The sequence below is a fragment of the Calypte anna genome, chromosome 6 (genome assembly GCF_003957555.1).
Source record: "Calypte anna isolate BGI_N300 chromosome 6, bCalAnn1_v1.p, whole genome shotgun sequence".
Classification (NCBI taxonomy): Eukaryota; Metazoa; Chordata; class Aves; order Apodiformes; family Trochilidae; genus Calypte; species Calypte anna.
In genome coordinates, this window is record NC_044252.1 from 27761945 (window position 1) to 27784093 (window position 22149).

At 39.4% G+C, this 22149-nt stretch overlaps 1 protein-coding gene across 1 annotated transcript in view; it reads left to right on the plus strand.

Annotated features, from left to right (window-relative positions):
* The first annotated feature begins 8177 nt into the window (after positions 1 to 8177).
* Positions 8178 to 22149, plus strand: part of ATRNL1 (attractin like 1) — a 461414-nt gene continuing 447442 nt past the window's right edge. Inside the window, exon 1 of the mRNA XM_008490117.2 lies at positions 8178 to 8573. Within this exon, the coding sequence (XP_008488339.1) occupies positions 8275 to 8573 (299 nt within the window). The 5' untranslated portion in view covers positions 8178 to 8274. The remainder of the gene's footprint in view (positions 8574 to 22149) is intronic.

Sequence of the window (22149 nt, forward strand, 5' to 3'; positions counted from 1 at the left end):
AGATTGACAAACCATTGTAATGTATAATCCTTGTGGAAAACAGCAGTCTGCTGATACGAAAGTGTATAGGGGTTATTACTATTTCAAGTACAGATCTGTCCCATTTGAACTAAATTTGAATATTACCATGCCACTCGTGACTCATTTTGTGCTTCAGCATTTTTTATTTTATTCTGGCTTGCTTTTACTATTTCTTTACACATCATTATATATGTGTCCTTTTTGCTATATTTGATAATTTTCTTCGAGATTTTCAGCTCGTTGAGATTTTAGTTCATTCTTGATGTAATCATGTTACTTTTTGACACACTTATAATTCTTCCTCCATTTTAGAATAATTTCCTGTTGTGTCTTTATGTCTTGCATTCCTTTTTTCCTTATCACTTTTCAAATGCTTGCATTTCCCTGAGCTATTTGGAGTCCATTACCCTTATTTTGTTCTTTGCACTTTAAGGAAAGAATGGACTACCTATCCTTTTTATGATCTTTTTCACTTGAATTAACTTCTACTTTAAGTTTCTCAAGCCCTTCCTTCTGAAGAATTGGAATTAAAAGTAAAATAGCTACTTTCTGTGTAATTTCCTCTACTTCATAAAAGACACAAAGCCATTCATAGCACATTTGAAGAATTGAACAGACAATCTATGTCCTGCCTTGCTGCTTTTTTAAACAAAGCCTCAGGTATTCCCATCTAACCACAAGGTCTTGCCATGTAAGTCTTTCCAGTTTCTACTGCTTGGATACCTCCAAAGGTTCCTATAGTGAAAAATATCCTGTTCAGAAACTTTTGTTCAAATCTGTCATTACATGCACTTTTCTCTTTTCTCTCCCATATTTCAGCTGGTATCCGACACATCTTCCCATCACTTTTTCCTGGACTTTAGGAGCAGGAATTACACCCCTCACAAGCCACACCACCTGGCTGTTCCTACATCTGTTCTTCTAGAATATGCCATGCCCTCCTGTAACTACATCCCAGTATTGCTGCTTACCCAGCCTCACTTCTGCAGTGCCAGCTGGGTCACAGGAGGGTATCAGCACTTAATCCCAGCACTTATATATCAAACCACAGTGTTTGTGGAGCTATATTTCAGGTATTTGATGGCTCACCTCACATTCTCCCTTTCTTGCCATTTTTTCCTTTATCTCCTCCTTATTTTTGCTTTCCTCAGGAATTAGTCCTACAGGCAGCTCTACTTGTGGCTTCCTCAGCCTCACTCACATCCCACCTGCAGCACCACACAAACAGGATTTGGGTTTGGGATTTTTGTGGCAATATCCATACATCTAGTTATGAATAAAACTTCTGACTCCAGGGAAATAAAGGATTCTTAATAACGATTGCTTCTAGCATTATTTCAATCTGCAGATATGGAAATTAGTGACTTAAGCTAATTAAATAACTGCTTGTGTACCTGTCAAAATATTGTATTTATGCATGGGAATTATTTCTTCAAATTACTGAAAATAATTTTGCTGAATTAATACAATATGCCAGTTATTTTCCTGGCATATAATCTGTGCTTCAGCATTAATACTGAAAATTTAATCCACTCAATTCTTTTTTTGACATCTGGATAGGAAACAAGAGAGGAGAGGAATCAATGCATGCATAGACTCTCATTTTTTCCAATTTAATGCAAATCAAAGGGCAAAAATCAGCATAATTTTATTCCATTATTTCATTATGCCTGGTGCAATTTCTGTTTCATTATCCTTGTTGCAGCCTATTTGATGTACTTGTTTTTCCACTTTTTGCAAGTATTGCTTTCCAGGGTTTAATAGTACAACTACTCAAGCATTAACTGAGGAAAAAAAAGAAGTAATTTTAAAAAATGCATAAAGTGGGATAAACAGGAAAATTCAGTAGGCTTCAAAAGTAGTAACTGGAAAAAAAAATGTGATCTTAGGAAAAGCACATAATTTTGTGCTATAGTGTTAAAACAAAATACTGAGAAATTAAGTATTAGAAATTAGTAACCATTATTAAAACCTTTTTTTAAAAGAAGAGTAGGAAATCAACATGAGTTTATATTGGAATAGAATCACTAAGGCTAGGCAATAGCCTATAGTCAGCCAATAAAAATATATGCAGTCTTCCTAAGTCTTGCACAAAAAAAAATAGTGATTAAGAGAAAAATGAGAGTAATGTTTTATTTTGATTTTTAAATTTTTTTTAGTAAGGCTTTTTTTGACATCATTCAGCCTTATCCAGAAAAATGTGGTAATTTCTCCTAAATTCTGAAGGAGGGATGTAAATCCCAGTAAGATTGATGGAATTTCATTACCATCAAATAAATTTTTTCCAGCATTTTGCTGAAACTTATGAATAAAAAGAACAGATACAGAAATAAAGGCAGCAGTGGTATGAATCCCAAAGATAATTTCCTGATTTAGAAAAGAATGAGAGAGAATAACTCAAAGTAAATTCTTTCTCTAGTGTTTTTTGTTAGACTAAAGAAGTCTAATAGTCATGTCCCTTTGGGATCATTAAGGGTATTGGATAAATTCAGTATTCCTACTAATGATGTGCAAGAAAGGTTGAACTGTGAGATGGAGCTTTGCTGACAAAGAAGAAGTGCCCTTGCTTAGTCAAGATTAAGCAGGATTGTGAAAAACTCCAGAAGGAATAGCAGTGACACTGAAACGTATCAGAACAGATGCAGGAAAAGACTCAGCAGAAGGGATATTTGCAGTGGGAAATGTCAGTATTTTCCAGATAATTTGCAATATGTATTGCAGGATGCATCAAGGTTTCAGCATGACATCCAATTACACATCTATTCAGTGGTAAGACATCTGAAAAATCAAAGGATCATACTAAGAGTCAAGACCAATCTCAGAAGAGCCATTCGTTCAGAGATGGAAAGGCTATCAGGTAGAGCTTGGCTATTTTATTTGGATCATGTGTACAGAAAGTATATATATAAAAAACATATTATGATTTTATTTCCTGGTTCAGTAGATTTTTATTTGAAAGCAGACAGGTGTTTCAGATAATGACGATGTCATTGTCAGAGCTGGGAGAACTTGGTTTTGTCTGGTCTTTCTGTCTCTCATCTTCAAATGGACCTGAAGCCAACTTGTTATTTACTGTTATTTTGGATTCAAAGCCCACCAGTTTAAAAGAAGTGTGTTAAATTGTAATGACTTTTTTTTTCCCCAACAGAAAAATTCTGCACTGGAACAAACATTTCAGGTTAAGTCTTTGTAGAATAGTTTTACACCTCGGCTCACACACATACATGAAAAAGATAAAACTGTCTCTATCTTTGTTTTCTCTGGATATTGGCTTTTGAAAAAATAAAATAAACATTATTTTTTCTCTTCTTTGTTTCGTACTTCTTTCTAAGCTGGGTATTATTCAGTCTTTGTTGTATTTTCAGTCTTTGTTGTATAGCAGTTCGCTCACTGCTATTTGCTGAAGATGATGGTAACAAATGTGACTTAGGGCTGTACCAAAATACATGCATGGGTGATAAGAAAAGTATGATTTTTCTATCAAGATTTGATTTTAGAAGGGTGCCAGGGAATTTTCCGTGAACTTTGTATGTTTCTGAACTATAATTAAAAAAAAAAATAGACTAGGCAAGGGAAGGCTTACATTTTTAATCTTATAAAATTGATGCCTCCTGAGAGCTGACTTACTTGATAAGATAAATATGAAGAGATAATTGAAACACACATTCTCCTGTTAGCACTAGAATCTGCTGAGTAGGGAGAAATTTGTTTTACCTCATGGAGAATCTGATGTTTATTATAGTATCAGAAAGGGTTATATGGAATGGCACAGGTGACTTGGTGCCACTCAGTGAAAAATTAGCATGGGATTAAGGACAAAAAAACCTTACGTTACCCGAAGTGTCTGTATACTTGGAAAGAAAAGGGAAAACCTTTACTTAGGTTATCCTTGTAAGGTTCAGTAAGCAGCCTGTATAAAGCCTTCTACATGCTAGTTTTACCAATATGTCATAAAGCCAACTCAGATCTATACATCCCTTCTCAGAAGCTGTGCAGAGCCTGGTCCCTTTTACTTAATGAATCTGATAATGTCTGTTCCAAGGGGAAGAGAGAGGGCATAGAAAACATTTGTTTTTGTTAATATCCCTGCAAAGAGGTCAACCACAAAGGTATTTTTTTTTTCTTCCCTCTTCTGTTCAGCCAGTTATATTCTTCTTTTTGACAACACTGCAAAAATAAGTCCGCACTAGGTACTGTAAGTAGGAGTAAGCATCCTTAAGGAAAGATGCTGTCTGTAGCAAGGCTTGAGTGATACCAGCCTGTAAGAGAGCACCAGCAAAGGGAGGAGTGTGTAAGGAGGGAGGAACAGTATGGAAAAAAGGATGGATTCTGCTATATTCTTTTCGTTAGGGTCTCGCACAAAGTCTGTGTTTGTGGGTTGCTTCCCTTTATCCACTCCACCTTGCCTCACAGTAGCAAGCATATAGATCTTTATACTTTAAGCTGCTTTGCTGAATGAATACAAATGGATCTGTATTTTTCTCCTTGCATATTAGTGCTAAGGTTTTGATAATAACAGCTAAGAAGCCTTTATATTTTATTCTCGTTCTTTTTATTTTGCTTTTCTACTATTATGATTATATTCTTAGAAGGTTTTGTTCACATAACCTTCCTTTGTCACTCCTCTAGTCTGTAATCTCATTATCTTTTTTTATTCAGGAATTTAAAACTTTTGATAAGTTATTCAAACACTTTAAAGTTGTAAATTCTACCCAAGACATTTTAGTACGTTAGTCCTTTTACAAGTGTAAATGATTCCTCTGTCAAGAACCAGAAGGATGAAAGGTGTAAAATGTTACACGTCCAAGAAAAGCAGAACTCAGAGATATGCATGTAACCATGGAAGGACTGACAGATCTGTCTTCTCTCAGCCAGATCTGTTAACTTCATCTGACACCAAAAAAATCTCATCAATTTAGCACAGAAGAGAACCAATATTGACATTTGCACATCATTCATTCCTAGGGTTATGGAATATCTACTGCACTGATGTGACGTACAGCAGACAAAAGATTTGCATTCCTTTCTTTGTCTAGTGTGTTCCTTCTTGGCCAGGAGATAGTTGGCCAGCGTTTCCTTCACCCTATTCTAAATCTCGAAAGCTTTACTGTTGTGTTTAGGTTTGTATTTCTGATTGTTTATACAATAAAATTACTGTCATTCTCTTCTCGGCACCTCATAACAATCCTAGTCTTTTTCTGATGGCTTGTGGTTTTCCTCCAGCTTCAAAGAATTACCTAAAAAGCTCTTTAAACTTAAGTTTCTATTTCTCTTTTCTTTTATGTTTGTTTTCTCTCATTATGAAGAAGAATGCACCCTGATCATTGTGTGATCACTTGCCTAGGAAAAGACTGTTGAGTGCCTAGATTTGCTGTGAATGTTAATTTTTAAAAAAATATTGGCTAGCTTCTGTAGATCTGAAGCAAAATCTTCCTTGAGTCTGAGAAAAAGATGGTGCTGGCTTTAGAATTTTTCTGGTTGGTATAAAGGAACCGAGAAAGTGAAGGAGAAATGACCGAGTGCTTAAAGTGTTTCTGGATTAAAGAGTAGTCTTGAACTGACTTTGTGTCTTGGGCTGTAATCTCCTATTAACTGGTCTCATAATGTTATTTAACAGAGGACAGTTGTTCAGCAGCCGTAATCACATGTAATATTGTACAATTAGCAGCCTGTTCAACAAAGGCTTCAGCCCCAGCTTTTTTTTTTTTCGTAAAATATAAAGCAGCAACACAATTTCCATTTCCTCTCTGCGTGTATGAACTAACCAATTCATTACAAAACACATACAAAGAGATGTCTAATAGCTAAGAAATGTGTCTGATCTGGAACAATGAAATCATCTATCTCAGCTCTGTTAGGAGGACAATGTACAGGCTCCTGGACTGAGAGTGGCTTGTGGGCCTCCTGACATCCTCTGGTATGAAACTGATAAATCACTTTTCATCTCTGTTTTCTCTTTCAGGTATTCCCTCCATCAAGTCTGTAAACTCCTTAATGCACTGACTGTTCCTATGATGTTTCCATTGTGCCTGGCTCCGACATCCTGACCTTGGCTGGACTCTTGTGTCACGCAAAATACAAATAGATACAGCTGGATGTTACTGAGCTCCTTACAGCAGCACGGGTGTACTTTGATTTTTTGGTCATTTAATGGTCTGCTGGAGGTAACAGGCTAAATCAAACCCCAAACAATTCCTTCACATTCCAATGGTAAAGAACTGCAGAATCTGAAGGAGAGTCGATTTGGATCTGGTTTCAGTCTAACACAGGTTGCTTTTTGTAACTATCTGTTTTGAGATAGTACCAGGAAATGAAATGAAACGAAACACTTTGCCTTTTTTTTGAAGAGGTATCTCATAAACTGGCAATTTCAGTGTTAGCAGAAAGTTTCAGAGGGTTTTATTGCTGTTTCTTTCTTCATTGCTTGACACCAAGGCTCGTAATTTTTTCTTGTAAAAAAAGAATGTGAAATGAAAACGGGTTATAGCAACGTTGAGGCCATGTAGCACACACTCTGCAGAAAACCAGACATTACAGGCAACTTTATTACAACCATCCCTTTTGTTCAGCTCTGTTAGAAAGCTAGGAACTTATGTTACCACTCATCAGGCTGCAAGTGGAAGGCAGCATCTTGACTTCAACTGTAAAATGGGGATTTGGAGTAAATCTTAGCAAGGTAGGGTTGTTTCAAAACAAGCTAGAACATCTCTTCATTGATAACCTTGATGAGGTCAAAGAAATCCGCCCCTCAACTTAGGCAGGACCGGAGGAAAATACCGGAGCGGCCCGGCCCGGCCCCCGTGGCGAAGGGATCACAGTCAGGGGATGGCTGGGAGACCTCAGCGCCCTGTGCCGCTGGTTTGCTCTCCCCAATGACCCGGGGGCCGGCGGAGCCGAGGAGCAGCACCGTCCCCGGGGCTCCCTCCGGCTGCGGCTCTGCTGCCCCCCTCCCTGTCCCCTCGACGCTGCCGGGGTCCGGGCGGCTGCAGCGCTCTCCATCGGCTTTGTGCTGCGTGGGACGGTGGGAGGGCAGGGGCCGCTTCAAATCTCCCCGTCCTATTGTTTTGGGTTTGTTTGTGGGGGGTTTTTTTTGTGGTGTTTTTTTTTTTTTTTTTTTAATGTGGGCGAGGGGGTTTTCTGGGGAAGCACAGAGCGCAGGTTGCGGCCGCTGGGCTCAGGGGAAAGGGTGGGAGAGGTGTGTGTGTGTGCGTGCGTTCGTGTGTGTGCGTGGTTATGTGTGTGTCTGTATGTACGTGTGTGTGCGCTTTCGTGTGTCTGTCTGTGTGTACGTGTGTGTGCGTGTTTCCATGTGGCACCGGAGGTTCTCGTGTGCGGTTTCCCCGGCTGCACCTTCCCCGCTCCGGACTGCGGGGAGGGTGATCTGCCACCCCCCCAGCACTGCCGGCCGGGCCACCTCCCCCGCCTCCCTCCGGCGGTGGGGGACGGGCGGAGGGACGGATCCAAACGGACCGAGGGGCGGGGGGCGTTAGAGCGAGCAGGCGGCTCGGAGAGAGGAGATGACAATTAGCCTTTAAAAATGGCTGCTCGGAAGCTGTCAGCTAGGACACGGAGTGGCTGTTAACCCTCCTCTCCCACCCTCCTCCCGCCTCTCTTCCTTGCGGGGCGAATAACGGAGAGGCGATAAGAGCTCCCCGCTCCTTTCCTCCCCTCTCAGCCTCCCCCACCGGTGCGGGATGCCGTAGCGGCTCCCGGGCCGGGCCGCCCTCACTTCCCATCTGACTGGCGAGAGAAGGAGGAGGAGGAGGACGGCGGCGGCCCCCGCCTTCCCGCGCTCCTCCTCGCTGCCTCCTGTGTGCCGCGGGCAGAGAGAGGGACTACAAAGGAGAAGGGGGAGTCGGGGGGCTACATGGTGGAGGGCGGTGTGCGTGTGTGTGAGCACGCCGGTGGGGGGCATATCTGGCGAGGAGAAAACACAAGGTCAAGAAGCAGTTCTCCATGGAAGAAGACGGGAGCGATGAGCCCTGAGGAGGACGACGAAGAGAAGGGGCGGATGGCTGAGGGCTGCCGGGCTTCCCCTCGGGAGTGAGGAGGTGCCGGGAGGCTGAAGGGGCCGGCGGAGGCAGCGCTGGGGTCGGGAGGGTGGGAGGAGAGGAAGGCGAGAAGGAAGCGGGGGGTTTGAATCTCCCTGCCTGGATTATTTCTCCTCGGGGGAAGCTGTCCCTGCCCCGGGGTGCTCGGGCGGCTCTGACATCGCTGGTGGCCGCGCCTCGGCCCGTGGCCCCCGCCGCGAAGATGGAGCTGAGCAGCGGTGTGAGGAGAGCGGGAGCTGCCCCCGCGTCCCGGGGCGCCTGGACACCTTTCCCCTCCTCCTCTTCCTCCTTCTCCTCCTGCTGCTGCTTCTCCTCGCTCCTGGATGTGAACAGCTGGCTGCTCTTCTACGGCTTCTTGTACCTGGCTCTCTATGCCCAGGTATCCCAGTCCAAGTCTTGCGACAAAATTTCCTGCTTCTCGGGTCATTGTGTCAACTCCACCTGTGTCTGCGACCAGGGCTGGGTGGGAGACCAGTGCCAACATTGCCAGGGCAGGTTCAAGTAAGTGTCTGCTTATCATAATCCCCTTTTTCTATCGTTGTTACTTGCCTGGGTTTTTTTTTGGGTTTTTTTTGTTTGTTTGTTTGTTTGTTTTTTCCCTTCTCCTGTTTGCAATGATTTTATTCGTGTGTGATGGAAGTTACGGATCAAGTAGGCTCCTCCACCTCATGGTTCCACCCTCTCGGAGCACAGGGTGCAGTTCTCTGGTAGAAAATTGTACTTGATAACTCTAGGGCTGAAAATAGGCTGCTTCACTTGATGGTGAGATGAAGAGAAGTTGGCCTAAAGCTTCGTTCCTGCTCTCCCTTCTGGAAGTGTCATGGAGATGATGTGCACTTCATGGGGCTGCCCAGGGAGCCCAAATTTCTAGTGGATTTGAATTACTTTTTCCTTCCGGAGAGTGAAAATGTTTAGCTCATTCCAGTCTTCCTTTCTTTCAAGCGTTTCCATGAAGTAGGCATTAGTCAGGCACATTCAGGATAACATAAACAGAACTTGGTGAAATTTACATCTGTGGTGACAAGGTTTGTAAGGAAAGAGCCGTAATTGTATAACAATAACATGTTTTTGCAAGGGAGCTGAGTGGTCAGTGAAGCCAGAATTACCTTCTCGTTCTTAAAAGTGGATGTGATACTGAGTCATTGATAAGTGAGAAGGAAGCACACCCCTGACACTTGCTTTTCTAAATGTAGTGGAAACGAAAGCTTAATTTATAGTGCTGTCACTTCTCCCCCACCCCCTTTGGTGCTGGTGTAAAGACTGGATGTGAAGAACACTGCTGCTATTTTGCTGTGTAACCTTGGACAGGACATCTCATTTCATTCCTTTATAAAACACCCCTGAACTCCATTTAAAATATATTGACAGGTACAGCTGGAAAGTGTTCTAATATCCAGCTAATAGCAATGTATATGGGGTGAGGCTGTGCCTTACAAAATATTGTCTTCAAGTATTCATAAATATATTAATAAATTGTCTTTGGGAAGTACTTTAACATGTGAAAAGATCAATAATGGCTTTTAAAAATTGTGTTCAAGTTCAGTTTTCCCTTTGAAGTACCAAAATTAAGCTTTGTAACTGGCATCTCTCTTAAACATTTAATCCAGGTATTTATCCCTTAGTAAAAAAGTAGTAACTTGTTAGCTTAGGAAGTTGAGTCTCTGGGAGTCAGACATGTTTGCTGTAGTAGTATACACACTGCAGAGAAAGGAACAATTCACTAATAATATTTGGTGGATTATTCCATAAGTGTGATGGTAAGAGAGCTGCAAAGGTAATGTAAAGCAAATATAATACATCTTGTCAACATATGAACTTGGTAATAAGATTTTAAAAGTTGGTCGTTTGTTGCCTGTGTGTATTGAGGATTTGGGCTTTGCCCTGCTCTGTGCTGTGAACAATGGGCTGGTTTTACATGGGTTGAGGGTGAGGAAAAGAAGCCCAGGTCAGTCTTCTTTGTGTGTAATGATCTGTGGGAGACAGGCTTGCAGACCTATTATTTCCTTGCTTTAAAGTGATTACTTCTACCTTTTGTCTTCATGCAATTTGCAACAGACCCCTGAAGCAAATTTTCATTTCTTACATTTCAAAGCTTGTTGTGAATTGGTGCCTTCTCTGAGTGGTTACTGGAGTCTTTACCAGTCCTTACAGGTATTCTCTTTATTATCTGACAAAACATTTATGCTTCTCTCTGTTGGTTATATTTCTTGAGTGAGGAGGCACAGTGGTTAGATTTTCACTCCTGGTAGAAAGTTAATAATCCATCCCCACCTAGAGGAAGTTCTGCCTGAATGTGGAAAGTGCATCTCTTCCGAGCTAAGCTAACACAGTGGTTACTGATGTGTTGTTAGGAGTTCTGGTGATATCAGAATACAGTTCTTAAGTCCTCTGTTTTCTTTCATGCTTAGCTTTAGAAATGAGTGATGCTTGCATTAAGGTTTTTATTATGGAAGCTGTTTACATTACATTAAAGACCTATTTTTATTTTTTTTTTACTGAGAACACATTCAAAGTGGCATTGTTGATAGCTCATCTTTAATCTTTATTTTTAGAAGCTAAATCTGCAATGAAAATAAGCCCTCTAAGATTTAAAGCTTTTGAAGCCCTGTGAGTAGGGGATGGCATGATATATGTTAGTGTGTCTTACAAGGCAAACAGCCACTTGGAGTGGTTGTATTTTGAATCCTGAAAATTCAGATGGGTGTTGGATGGGTGATAAGTCAAGTTTATGTATTACTAACTGGAGAGTTGGAAAATGAATGTTAATCTGCATTAGGGCTGGGTGATTGAAGACCACTCTGACTTCTGTGGCAGTTGATGGTTTTGACTTATTATAATGGGATATTTACATATAGTTTCTGTTTGTCTGTGATGTGTGAGCATCTGCTTCCTAGAAAAGCCATGGCTGCACTTTTGCATCAGTGGTACTTCCATCTGGCAAGTTGTTTTCATTGTGTATCACCTCTGTACCACCTCTGCAGCTGTTGTTTCTGTCATTAAGAATTGTTATGAAAAATGTTTCAGAATGACACAAAGATTGAAAAGTATGTTTGGCTATCACAACTGCACTAACAGTTTATGTAGATATGATGATGCAAATGTTATTACAACATTCTGTATTATACTAGAGGTTTACAATGTTTCAAAGTTTCATCAGTTTGAAGTGCCTGTGTCTGTGTTATGAAAGATTTAAATTTAACTTTTAATGACCTCAGTTGGATAGGTGTAAAGCCTGTATGCTGCCACTAGATTATTTGAGAAAAACTATTTTTTTGTAAGGGCAGGTTTAAAAAACATAAAAATGTTTGTATTTTTTTTTTTCATAGAACTGAAATGTGGATATTTTTGTTCTGAGAATGAGCAACTTGCATTAGCAAGTGTCCGAAACGTAATCTTAAAAAAGAGCTCTACTATTAATTAACTTGGGACCATTAATTCTTTGGCCAGAGCTGAGTAGTATTTTTTGCTTTGTTTTATTTCTGTTCTAGACTGATAAATAACATAGCAGAAAGATGTCAAAAATAACTGATCCATCTTAGTAAGCAGGTGTCAAAATTAATTTACAATACTGTAGTAACCTTGCCTTTCCTCTGCAGGAGAAATACCAAGTGAGTAGACTACTTTGCCAATGCTTCTGGACACTGGAGCAAAGATGGGTTCTCTAGTACTATTTTGTTCCTCTTAATAAGATTAATATCAGCTTTTGTATATACTCCTTATATTGTAAAAGATGTAACTGGTTGTATACAGGGAAGTGTTGTTCTTATTCTTCCTGGATGTCATTCACATCCATGTCAGTCACTTCTCAGAATGATCCAGGCCTCTGCTGGCAGTACATTATTTTACTCTTTGTTCAGGCTGGATATCAGAATGCAATTCTTACTTAATTCTTTTTTTTTTTTTTGTCTTTATTTTTCATTTTGTTATGAGAAGAGAAAAAAAGTTTTAGTTATGAGAGGGGAAAGAAATTCTGTCTGCCTGTCTGCAGGAGACAGGTGAAAGGTAAGCAAGCCAAAGGGTGATCAGGTTCTATTTGTATAGCTGGAAGCTTCAACCAGCTTAGTTCCCAAGATGTAAACAGAGCTGCAAGAATAAAAACTCAGTGTCCAGTTTTATTTGGGTGGTTTGATTTGCTAAGGAACTGAAGCTTTTAATGTTACATCTGCCACTCCTTCCTCTATCTGCACCTTTGAGCTGGGTGCCCAGTTACAGTTTTCCTGATGATAATGGTTTGGGCAGAAGGGAGAGGGAAAGGCTGCCCAAACCAGTTGTGTTCTGAGACTCCAGGGACTTCAGGGAGACAAACATTATGAATGGCCCAACAGCAGGAAAAGCTGCAGACACAGCCCTGTATATATTTAGATGTCCAAGTTGATCAATTTTGAGATGCAGCACTACAGAAAAACAGGTTTCATTAGTTTTGGTACTCACAGAATGAGTTCTTAAAAGAAAACAAATTTCCTCCAGGTTGGAGCAAAAAGTTTCCCCTTTCTACCTCTGGTTTGCACACTGGTATATGAAAGAGCATTAGAAAAAAAAATTGTATGTGAAACTGCTGTTCCTTTGAAGTTTTTTGAGTATTTGGATGACTGGAAGTATCCAGTCTTCTAAAATGTTTTCTTTGAAACTTAGATTGTGTCTTCAGGTGGTTATTGTTGTTTATTTGATAAACTGTGGATCCCCAATTGGCATATGTAATGAAGGAGATGCAGAGAGAGCACCTTTCAGTACCTATGCTTCAGTTAATTTGCTTTGCCTGGCCCTAGGTATCTGGTTGTTATGGAGAGAGAAAATTCTTCTGTTTGATTATTAAAGCTTTTCTCCAGATGTTCTCCCCACAGTTCTCAATTATCTCCTTCATGTTTTTCTTAATTTCTGGAGCTCCTATAAAAGATTCTGCATTCTTCAAGGACAAAAAAAGCCACCAAAACCAACCAACCAAACAAAAACTTTCCAAAGTAAGGGAGATCCACCACTTCCCCTGGGAGACCACTCCAATGTCTGACTGTCCTCAAAGTGAAAAAATTTCCTCTTAAATCCAGTCAGAATCTCCCAGGTGCAGCTTGTGCCCCTTGTCCATGATACTCCTTGTAAACAGGGAATCTCCATCTTCTTTTTAGCCTCCTTTTAAGTACTGGAACACTCTCCCCTTATCCTTCTGTTCTCAAGGCTGAACAGACCCAGTTTTCTCAGCCTCTGCTTGTGCGGCTGGTGCTTCAGTCCTCTGATCATCCTTGTGGCTCATCTCTGGACCCTCTCCAGCCTGTCCACATCCAGGGACCAAAACTGAGCATGATCCTCCAGGTGTGGTCTGACAAGCAATGAGTAGAGTGAGATGATGACTTCCTAATCTCTGCTGGTGATGCCCTTGTTGATGCAGCCTGTGTCCTGTTGGCTTTCTTTGCTGGTGCAAAATTATTCCAGGCAAAATCCTTATTTCTTTCTAAAACTCTGAATTCTGCTGTCTGCAGAATGACTCATGCAAGGAAAATGTCCTTTAATTGCAGATCGTATTTTAAATGAAAAAAAGAAAAAGTTGTATAAGAAATGATCTTTAGAAGAAAGCTAGTTTAAGCTGTAGCCAGTTGGAGTTCACAGTGTTGTGAAAAAGAGTGACTTTATCCTTCATGTTTCTCTTTGGTTGCATCTTTCCACTTCAGTGTTAATGTTCTTGCTGAAAAATGAACAATACCAACAGGAACCTGTCTTGCCACCTCCCAACCAAGCAATCTCTGTTTCCTCATGTTTCTTAGCAAGTCTGTTGCTGACCCAAAGGAGACAGCAAGAATGCCCAGGTGTGGATGTGAAAGGAAAATTATCTCTTTTAGGAATGGTACAGAGTTGGTTTGCCTTGATATTAATGTAAAACAACATCCCTATTAAACTAGTGCAACTTCTGTTATATTGGGTGAAATCCTGAGTCAACCTCTCAGTTGCCAAACTGCCTTTATCATCATCATGACATTTATCTAATGCAAACAATGCATAATTAGTCCTAGTGACATCACTGGAATTGTGTGTGAGACTTTACACCCCTTGTTTTCCATTGTATAAGTAAACACAAGTTAAATATAATTAAACGTGCGAAAAAAATCGGTGGTTATGATTTTATCCTTATAAAATGTGGTATTTATTTAAATTTATTGTAGTGATGATGTTCTGGAAAATGCTTCTTCCAGTGTGAGTTATATTCTCCATATGTATGAAACTTCTAAAATATAGTGATAGTTCACATGACAGTGATTTTAAATTTGTAAGGAATAGTGAGCATGCTACACCCATACAAACTAAATAATCTGCACTAGAAAGTGCTTTTTTTGAAAGGAAAGGTATCTTTTGTAAAACTTAAATTATTTTTATTGGGTGTATTTTTTGTTGTTCATTGTTTCCTATATAGAATCAATCATTTCATTTGGAAAAAGCATTTAAGATTGAGTCCACTCACAAACCTAAGACTAAATCATTTGAATGTTTTCTATGGATTTTTATAGACAAGTCCAGAAATTAACTCCCTGAGTACATGGTTTTATGCAGGCTGAGTTGAACCCCTACTTTAGTAAAGCATCTGTACATGTCTGAAAGCACTTCTTGTGGCTGAGCATCATGTACTTTCCAAAAGTCTTTGGTTTGTCATCTTCACTGTTTTCTATAACCAGCAAACCCAAGTGCATAATCCCCTAATCCAGAACATCTACCTTGCCTCATTTTCTGTCTCTCTGGGTTGCCTTCTGTCATGCCTTCACTGCAAATCTGTCAGTGTGTTAGCTTCATGTTCCTGTGGAGATGAAAATATTATCCCCTTTTTCTCACTGAGAATGGAGGAGGAGTGCTGCTTGAGTTGTCTCAGCATAACCTGAGTTTTTCCACCTTTAATTGCTCACTTCTTTACTCACTTTCCTTATTTTATCTTGAGCTATGAATGCCAGGATGAGGTGCCTGGCACCAGCTGGTGGTTGGACTGGTGAAATGTTGAAGCAAAATAACCTTTCCTTAGGTTATTTGATGTCCTGCTGCTTGCAGCTGCAGAGAATTCTGATCTTAGCATTGTGTCAGCAGCTGAGTTCCTTGTCCTCAGCCTCACAGCTCTTCTCAGAGCTGCAGCATCCTCAGCACTGGCAGGTTGGTGGTTGGCACTGCTTTTCTCAAACTACTTCACAGAGTCCCTTCCTGTGCCTGAGTCTGAGACCATCTGTAGGGTTGAATCTAAATGTGAGTTAGGTAAAGGGCTTGTGGACTCTGGAGCCTGGTTTGTTTGCAGACTAAGCAGTTGGTTACTTAAGCAAATAAGTGTGGGAACAGATGGCTGATGACCCTGTGAGGCCTTCAGACAGCACCAAATGCTTGTTGCCATTGCTATGGGTGTGTAAAAAGCTCAGCTGTATCAAATGGATGCTTAAGCCCATCCAAAATGTTATAGTGTTTAATATTTATTATGCTTTTTATTTATTCAGCAAAAAAACACTCTTACAGTATGCATCTCCTATTTCCTTTAACCATAAAGAAGGTGTGATGATCATGTTTTGGGAAGCATTACCTTAGTTCATGTAACTTTTTAAAATGGAGTAAGAGTAGTTTTTGAGAGATGAGTCTGTCACACTGCACTAGAAATTGATTTAATTGTATCCAAATGTGGGTGGAGAGGGTAGGAGGTAATATGAAATGCTACAGGAATATCCTTGGGATGTTCAAAATCCTAACTTAAACTCTGCTACACAGTCTATTAAAAAAAAATGCATTGGAAAACTGAAAATTCATGCAATCAGGTTTCACTTTCCATGGGATGTATTTAAGCTGTCTGGGCTACTCTTGGAAAACATGCTGCAGAGGTGATATAAGGAGAAAGAAATGATGATACCTGAAAACATGGACACTCCAGTGAACTGCAGCAATTAACAGTAATAAAGGGAAAACAGGAAACTGGAAGCAAAGTGTTTGAGTTCATGTGAGGAGGGCGAGCAGTGGGAACTTTGAAACTACTATTTTAGGTTGCCCTATATATTATTAAAAGCCTCATGAATGAATATCAGAGTTGCATTCCTTTGAGAGCTCCACGAGGAGTAAGACCCTACTGAGAAGAGATGGAACTGAGGGTCAGCTCTGTCTGTTCCTCACTGTTGGTTCACAAGGTGCAAGAACTACTTTTTCTGTCTGAGAGACTTAGAACTTGAAGTTTTTAGGATTCTGAAAAGTAATTTAGCTATCAGCTCTCTTAAATATTCTAGGCTAGACATCTTAAACAATTTTTTAAAGAAACAGCATTCTGTGAAAAATAAATGTTGTCAAATCTCTACCGAAATTGAGACCTCATGTCACTTGTGGAAGAAATGGATTCCATAATATGTTTGAATCAGTATTTTGTATTTCTTAGCTAAGGCTGGTAGTGTGCTGCTACCCTCATATGATGACAGAAAACCCTCTTTGCTTGTGATAATGATGTTTAGAAGCAAGCTGGCTGTTCCAAGTGATTTACATTTTTTAAGCAGCACATGTCTGAGAATCATGATTTTGGTAGGGAATTTAAAAGCCAGGATATTCTAGGATTACCTGGCAGTGGAACAAGTGCTGAAGTACTTAAAGGTTGGATACAGACACATAAAATGACACTCAGCCTCTCCATTTTCTTATGGATTTCTTCCATAATTTATGTGCTTCAGTGTCTCATCTGTAAAAAGGAAATAACACTTCCTGTAAGGTTAAAGACTTGAGGTGATCCATGACTGGGATGCTGAGGGACAGCTAATGAGCTAGATACAATTTCAGAGTGCATTTCTTCCTAGAATGTGCTAAATATTATGGCATGAAGTCCTGTTGTCCAAACTGTGCCATATATCTTAAAGAGGTGAGTAAAATCACTTCCTCATTAGATTAGATGGTTCTAAAACTTGGAAGCAGTCTGTATTATTGCAAAATACTTGGAGTATAAATTGTTCTCCTGTTTAAGTGAATCCTTGGAAAAAAACATACATTGTCTAAGTCACTAATAAGATTTTATTTCAGAAGTTGACATCCTCCAAAGAAAACCTTACTTCCAACATTGAATTAAATCTTATAAACAAAATACTGTGATATGCTGTAGTACTTAAAGTATTTTGAAGACTTACTGCTGTAGTTGTCTGAATACATTGGTCTTTAGTAGTCATTAACTTCCTCCATTCACTGTCAAAGGACCATAAATTCCTGGTTTGTAGGATGGAATTATGTTATACAGGATTGTGAGTCTGAATCCACAGTCTTTAAATGGAGACTTGTAGATGTGCATTTTTATTTTATGCATAGAGATAGTTTGTTCCCATATTTCTGAGTTTTCAGTTTGTTCTCTGTTAGCTTGAAGGTTAGTAGTTTGCTTCCAATGAAAAATGGGATCATGTTACACATGTTATGTAACTGTTGGGTTGCAGGAGCTGGGATTGAAATCAGAAGTATCACAAAAGGACCAGATTTTAACCATTTATGTTATTAGTTGTGGCAGTCAAGTGTGAGCAGCAACAATTTTGTTCCAAAGCCTGGGAGGAGAGCTGGGCTTAGTAAGGCTTTTAAATACCCTGAGGAGCTTCATGGAAACCTTCTATTCCAGGTACAAGTAAACCACAAGGCACCATGGAACAAGACAAATGTGCTTCATTGGTTGTCACCCTTGCCCACATTCTGGGGATGTAGATAAATTAACCAGAAAAATGTCTTGCTAGTCATGGTGCAGTTTATAACTCTTCTTTTTGTCGTAATGGATTGTAGTGGTGAATTAAGTATGGTAAGCATAACTTTCTTGGTATGCATCTCAGCTTTCAGAACTCAACAATATTTGATACTGTTACATAGAAGAATATTTGATAGTTCCAGCTTTCCTAGTAAAATTGAAATGCAGGAGAATTTAATTATTTCCTGATTCTAGAGAGCGAGTGCCTGTGTCAAAGTATCCCTTTCTCCCAAAGAAATCCCAAACAGTAAACCCAAACCAGACCCACAATAACTCCCATTCATGTCTGTGTGTGCAAGGACAGTTCATGAATGTACTTTGGAGGATACTTGATAATCAAATGTATTTGCGGTGCATGCAAGATGAAGCAAAGCAGTTACTGAGGAGGAGGGAAATGAGTTGTGTGTTTGATGGGAACCATCACAGAGCTGCTGGAACTGAGCTAAGCAGTGTGCTGCTTTGGTTCTCTCACATCAGCAGATCTGCTCTGTTTGCTTCCAAAGTCAGCTGAGAGTTTTATAAAGGGTAACTCAAAACATAGAACAGGAGCTGGAAGGTGTTCTTGAAGGATGACAAACACTGGATAAACAAATGACTGATGTCAAAGACCTAGAAATCTGCACTTGTGTGCACAGCTGTAATAGTATGCTAAGACAGCTGTGTTAAATGTTTTTGCAGATGTTTTTGAAAGCCTGAGGCTGATTTAAGTATTAAATCCAGAACTTTGGGGTTTTTTTGTTTGTTTTTGTAGGAATCATTTGTGAGCATCTATTTTAAAATCAGAATGACACAATTTTCCAAGAGTTTTTAATTTCAGAACTGCTTTATACTACTCTAGTTTTCTAGGGACCAAACCCCATTTATATTACAGGAAGTATTCACCTCTAGACATCTCTATGCCACTTTGTATATGGATATCTTATTTTAAGCCCTAGGTAGCTGGTAGTCACAGTAGCCTTGAGAAATAGGCCCTTATTTTTGAGCTGTTTTAAATGCAGGAACCCAGAAGTTATGTGATTATCTGAAGTGATAGAAGAAGTGACTGAGCTGAAATGGAAGCTTGGGAGTCTATAGAATTTTCTGTAGTTCTGTCCCAGTCCTCATTTTAGGAAGATGGAATTGTTTTCAAATAGTCCATTCTTTTCTGCAAATACACAACACTGAGAAAACAAAGCACTTGAATCTGAGACTTTTACTGTGTAATGTAATCAGATACAGAAGGGGATATGAAGCTTATTATTCAAGTATGGTTACACAGCTGAGGAGTTTTGTGGTGATATTTTAGACTGACTCTCCAAACACAGGCTGTATGTCATTAAATAACTCCATGGAAAGCATCTGTTAATACAGATATAAATGCCAGGATAGGTTAGAAGTTGCTGAATACTTAGGGAATAGATCTTGAAAGGTGTCCTCCATTCAGATGAGCCAGAACGTGGAAGCTGGGTTGAGATTTTAGTTGGTCAATCTTTGTTTTTTTGTGGGTTTTTTTGTTTGTTTTTTGTTAGTTTGTTTTGTTTTTTGGTTTTTTTGTTTTTTTTTTTAAAGGGGGTGGGGAGTAGGTGGGGAGCAAGCAAACCACAGTTTAATGTACTGAGTTCTCAAATGCTGTGCTACAGGAGCATTGCTGGGTTATTTTGTTTCCAAGTTAATAAACATCCTTGCAGTGCATTTAGTCCTTTTGGGATTTGTATGCATTCAGAAATCTGTCCTCTAACATAAAACTCTGAGGTGACAGACAGCTGAACGTAAGCAGAATATACCTTTAAATCTGGACTTAAGGTTTTTAATTTAGATAGACTGCATTTGTAAGCAGCAATTGGACTGGAAAGCAGAAGCAGTGTAGGTTGGAGTCTTTTGGAGTGATGGAGACTTGCAGAGTTTTACTGAAGTGGAATTTGAGAACATCCTCCTGATTTTTTTCCTTTGCATTGGCTTGATAGCTTTGAGGTAATTTTCTGTGAAAATGTTAAAAAGCTTTACCTACTGTTAAAAGAAACTGTGGTTAAATTTCTTGATTACAAAGGACATTCCTATTTCAGAGTTTTAAGCAGTTCTTTGACATCACCTGTTGCTCTTCACAGTCACTGTTTTCTTTAATCATCCTGTTAAATTTGACTTTTTATTTCCATCTGGTAATGCAAACCAAAGCAGATGGACATGTTTAATCTTGCTTCTTATTTTTAAATACAGCAATTAAGTTTTAGTCTGCTTTTCTGTTGTGATCAAGGACAGCACTGTGCCATGTGTGAAATATTCTTGTTTATGTTGTAACTTTTTAATCCACGAATTTCCTTATTACCTGTGTGTAATTCAGTGAGTATAAAGGTAAATTATTATGCTTCAAGGCTGGAAGAGTGGCAAAATGGTGACTATGAGCATAACTTCACAAGATCTTTAGTGGAAGAAATATTCCTTGTTCTTCTCAGTTCTGCCATTGCGAGCTTAGATTTAAGAGTATCAAACCTCTTACTCTGGTGCTACTTGAAGGAATTCTGTTTTGAATAAAATAACAATATTTGAAGGAAATTTTCAGGTATCCAATGATTAAAAATAGACAATTTTTTAGGAAGCATCAGCTTTGGGGGTTTTCCTCACTGTTGAGAACTTTTCCCCTATATTTTGAATTTTGTTTTTTTCTCCCCTTTTTTGTTTGTTTTTAACAGACGAGGAGTACTTCAGAGGCTTTCTGAGGTGTTGCCAACCTATGAGAACAATTTCTGCAAGCTCATCTTCAGTAGGTCATACGTTTATGAAGTACATGTATTCTGCTGCCATTATTTAAATGACAAGATGCCTTTATTTTTTGGCTATTTTTAAAGGGCAGCTGATCATCCTCATTGAATTCTCTATTCTTTGCTCATGACACTCCTCTTGGTACCATATACTTGCTTTATAGTTAGGAAGACATTCTAGTCTAAAAGATCTTAGATCTAAGGAATTCCACAGAAAAGCAGAAAATGGAAAATGCTGTTAAAAATTCAGTTGGAAATGTCAAGGATCCTGCAAGGCATGTCTCTCAAACCATGGCTATGAGGGGAATTGTGGAACTGAGCTTACCAGGTTTGGGTGTAAGGATGCTGCTCTGCAGAAAAAGTTGAATATTCTGGTCCATACATTCTAGCTCTGCCCCTTCCCCTTTGTGCATGAACTCGGCCAAAGAAGCAAAGCCAAACTGGTCAGGGTATCTCTGTGCTGGAGTTGAGTGGGAACCTGGTTACAGGCTGCACAAATCTGATTTCTTGTCAGTCTCCATGCTGTGAAGTCTTCAGGGTGGATTGGCTTCATAACAGGTATGGGAGTTTTGGAGGATATTGTAGTGTAACGAGGCAACCAGGTGCCTCTAATTGCCAGGGAGTGGGCATGAGCTTGTGTTAAGCCCACCTGTGCCTGATAGGGGCACCTGGTTGCTTTGTTACACTGCAGGATATTGCTTTTGCTTAAGAGTGTTGGAAAGATTTCTAATGTTGGGTTTGGTTGGGTTTTTTTCCCCACAAATTTTGAATTTTACTTTGCCCCAATTCACTTCAGGGTCTTGTGTGTGTGTGTATGCTTTATAAATATTTTTGCTCAAAAAATATTTGCTTTTTGTGTGGATAATTCTGCCTACCAGATATCCTGTATATTTGCTCATCAGATTAATGATCAAGTTGTGGGAGGGGCAAATAAGCTTCAGAAAGTAACTTTGAGAATCTGGGGGGGGTAATGAACCCAGTTCAGAGGTTCTACATTCTTGTGTAAGTATTTGTTTAAGGTGGCATTTGAAAGAAACCACTGTGTGCAAAGTAAGGACTGTGGTGGAAACAAGTGAAATTCGAGCATGTCCCAGAAAATTGGATTTTGGGCTTTATATAGCTTCCCATTCTGAATCAATATTAAGGTATACAGTGTCAGAAAGCATTCACAGACTTAGTGGTAGTTGAGGAATAAAAATGTAATGTGACTATGTCATGTAATAATTAATATTAATAGTAACTTTATTAAGAATTAAAAAGCTAATAATTTTATTTAATTCCTATTAAATTAATGTTTTTATACAAGGAATAAGAAGACTTCATAATTTTTGCACTTGGAGGTAGACTGCACTCCTGGCTCTCAACTGCTGTAGTCTCAAGATGTTGTAATTAATCTCTTCAGTTTGTTCTTTAATTTGAAGGTGAACTTCAGGAAACTTGTATAATGGAATGCAGTGACTCTGCATTAATTGTCTGATCTCTGTTACTCTTAGAAGTATAACTTTTAGTCTGTGTAATTTACATGTAGAGTTTTATTTGCTTATCTAACATTGTTGGAGCCAAATGCTAAATGGATATATATGTATATATATATCTATAATTGTAGCATATAGCAGGAATTCCACCAAAATGATCGACTGAAAATGAT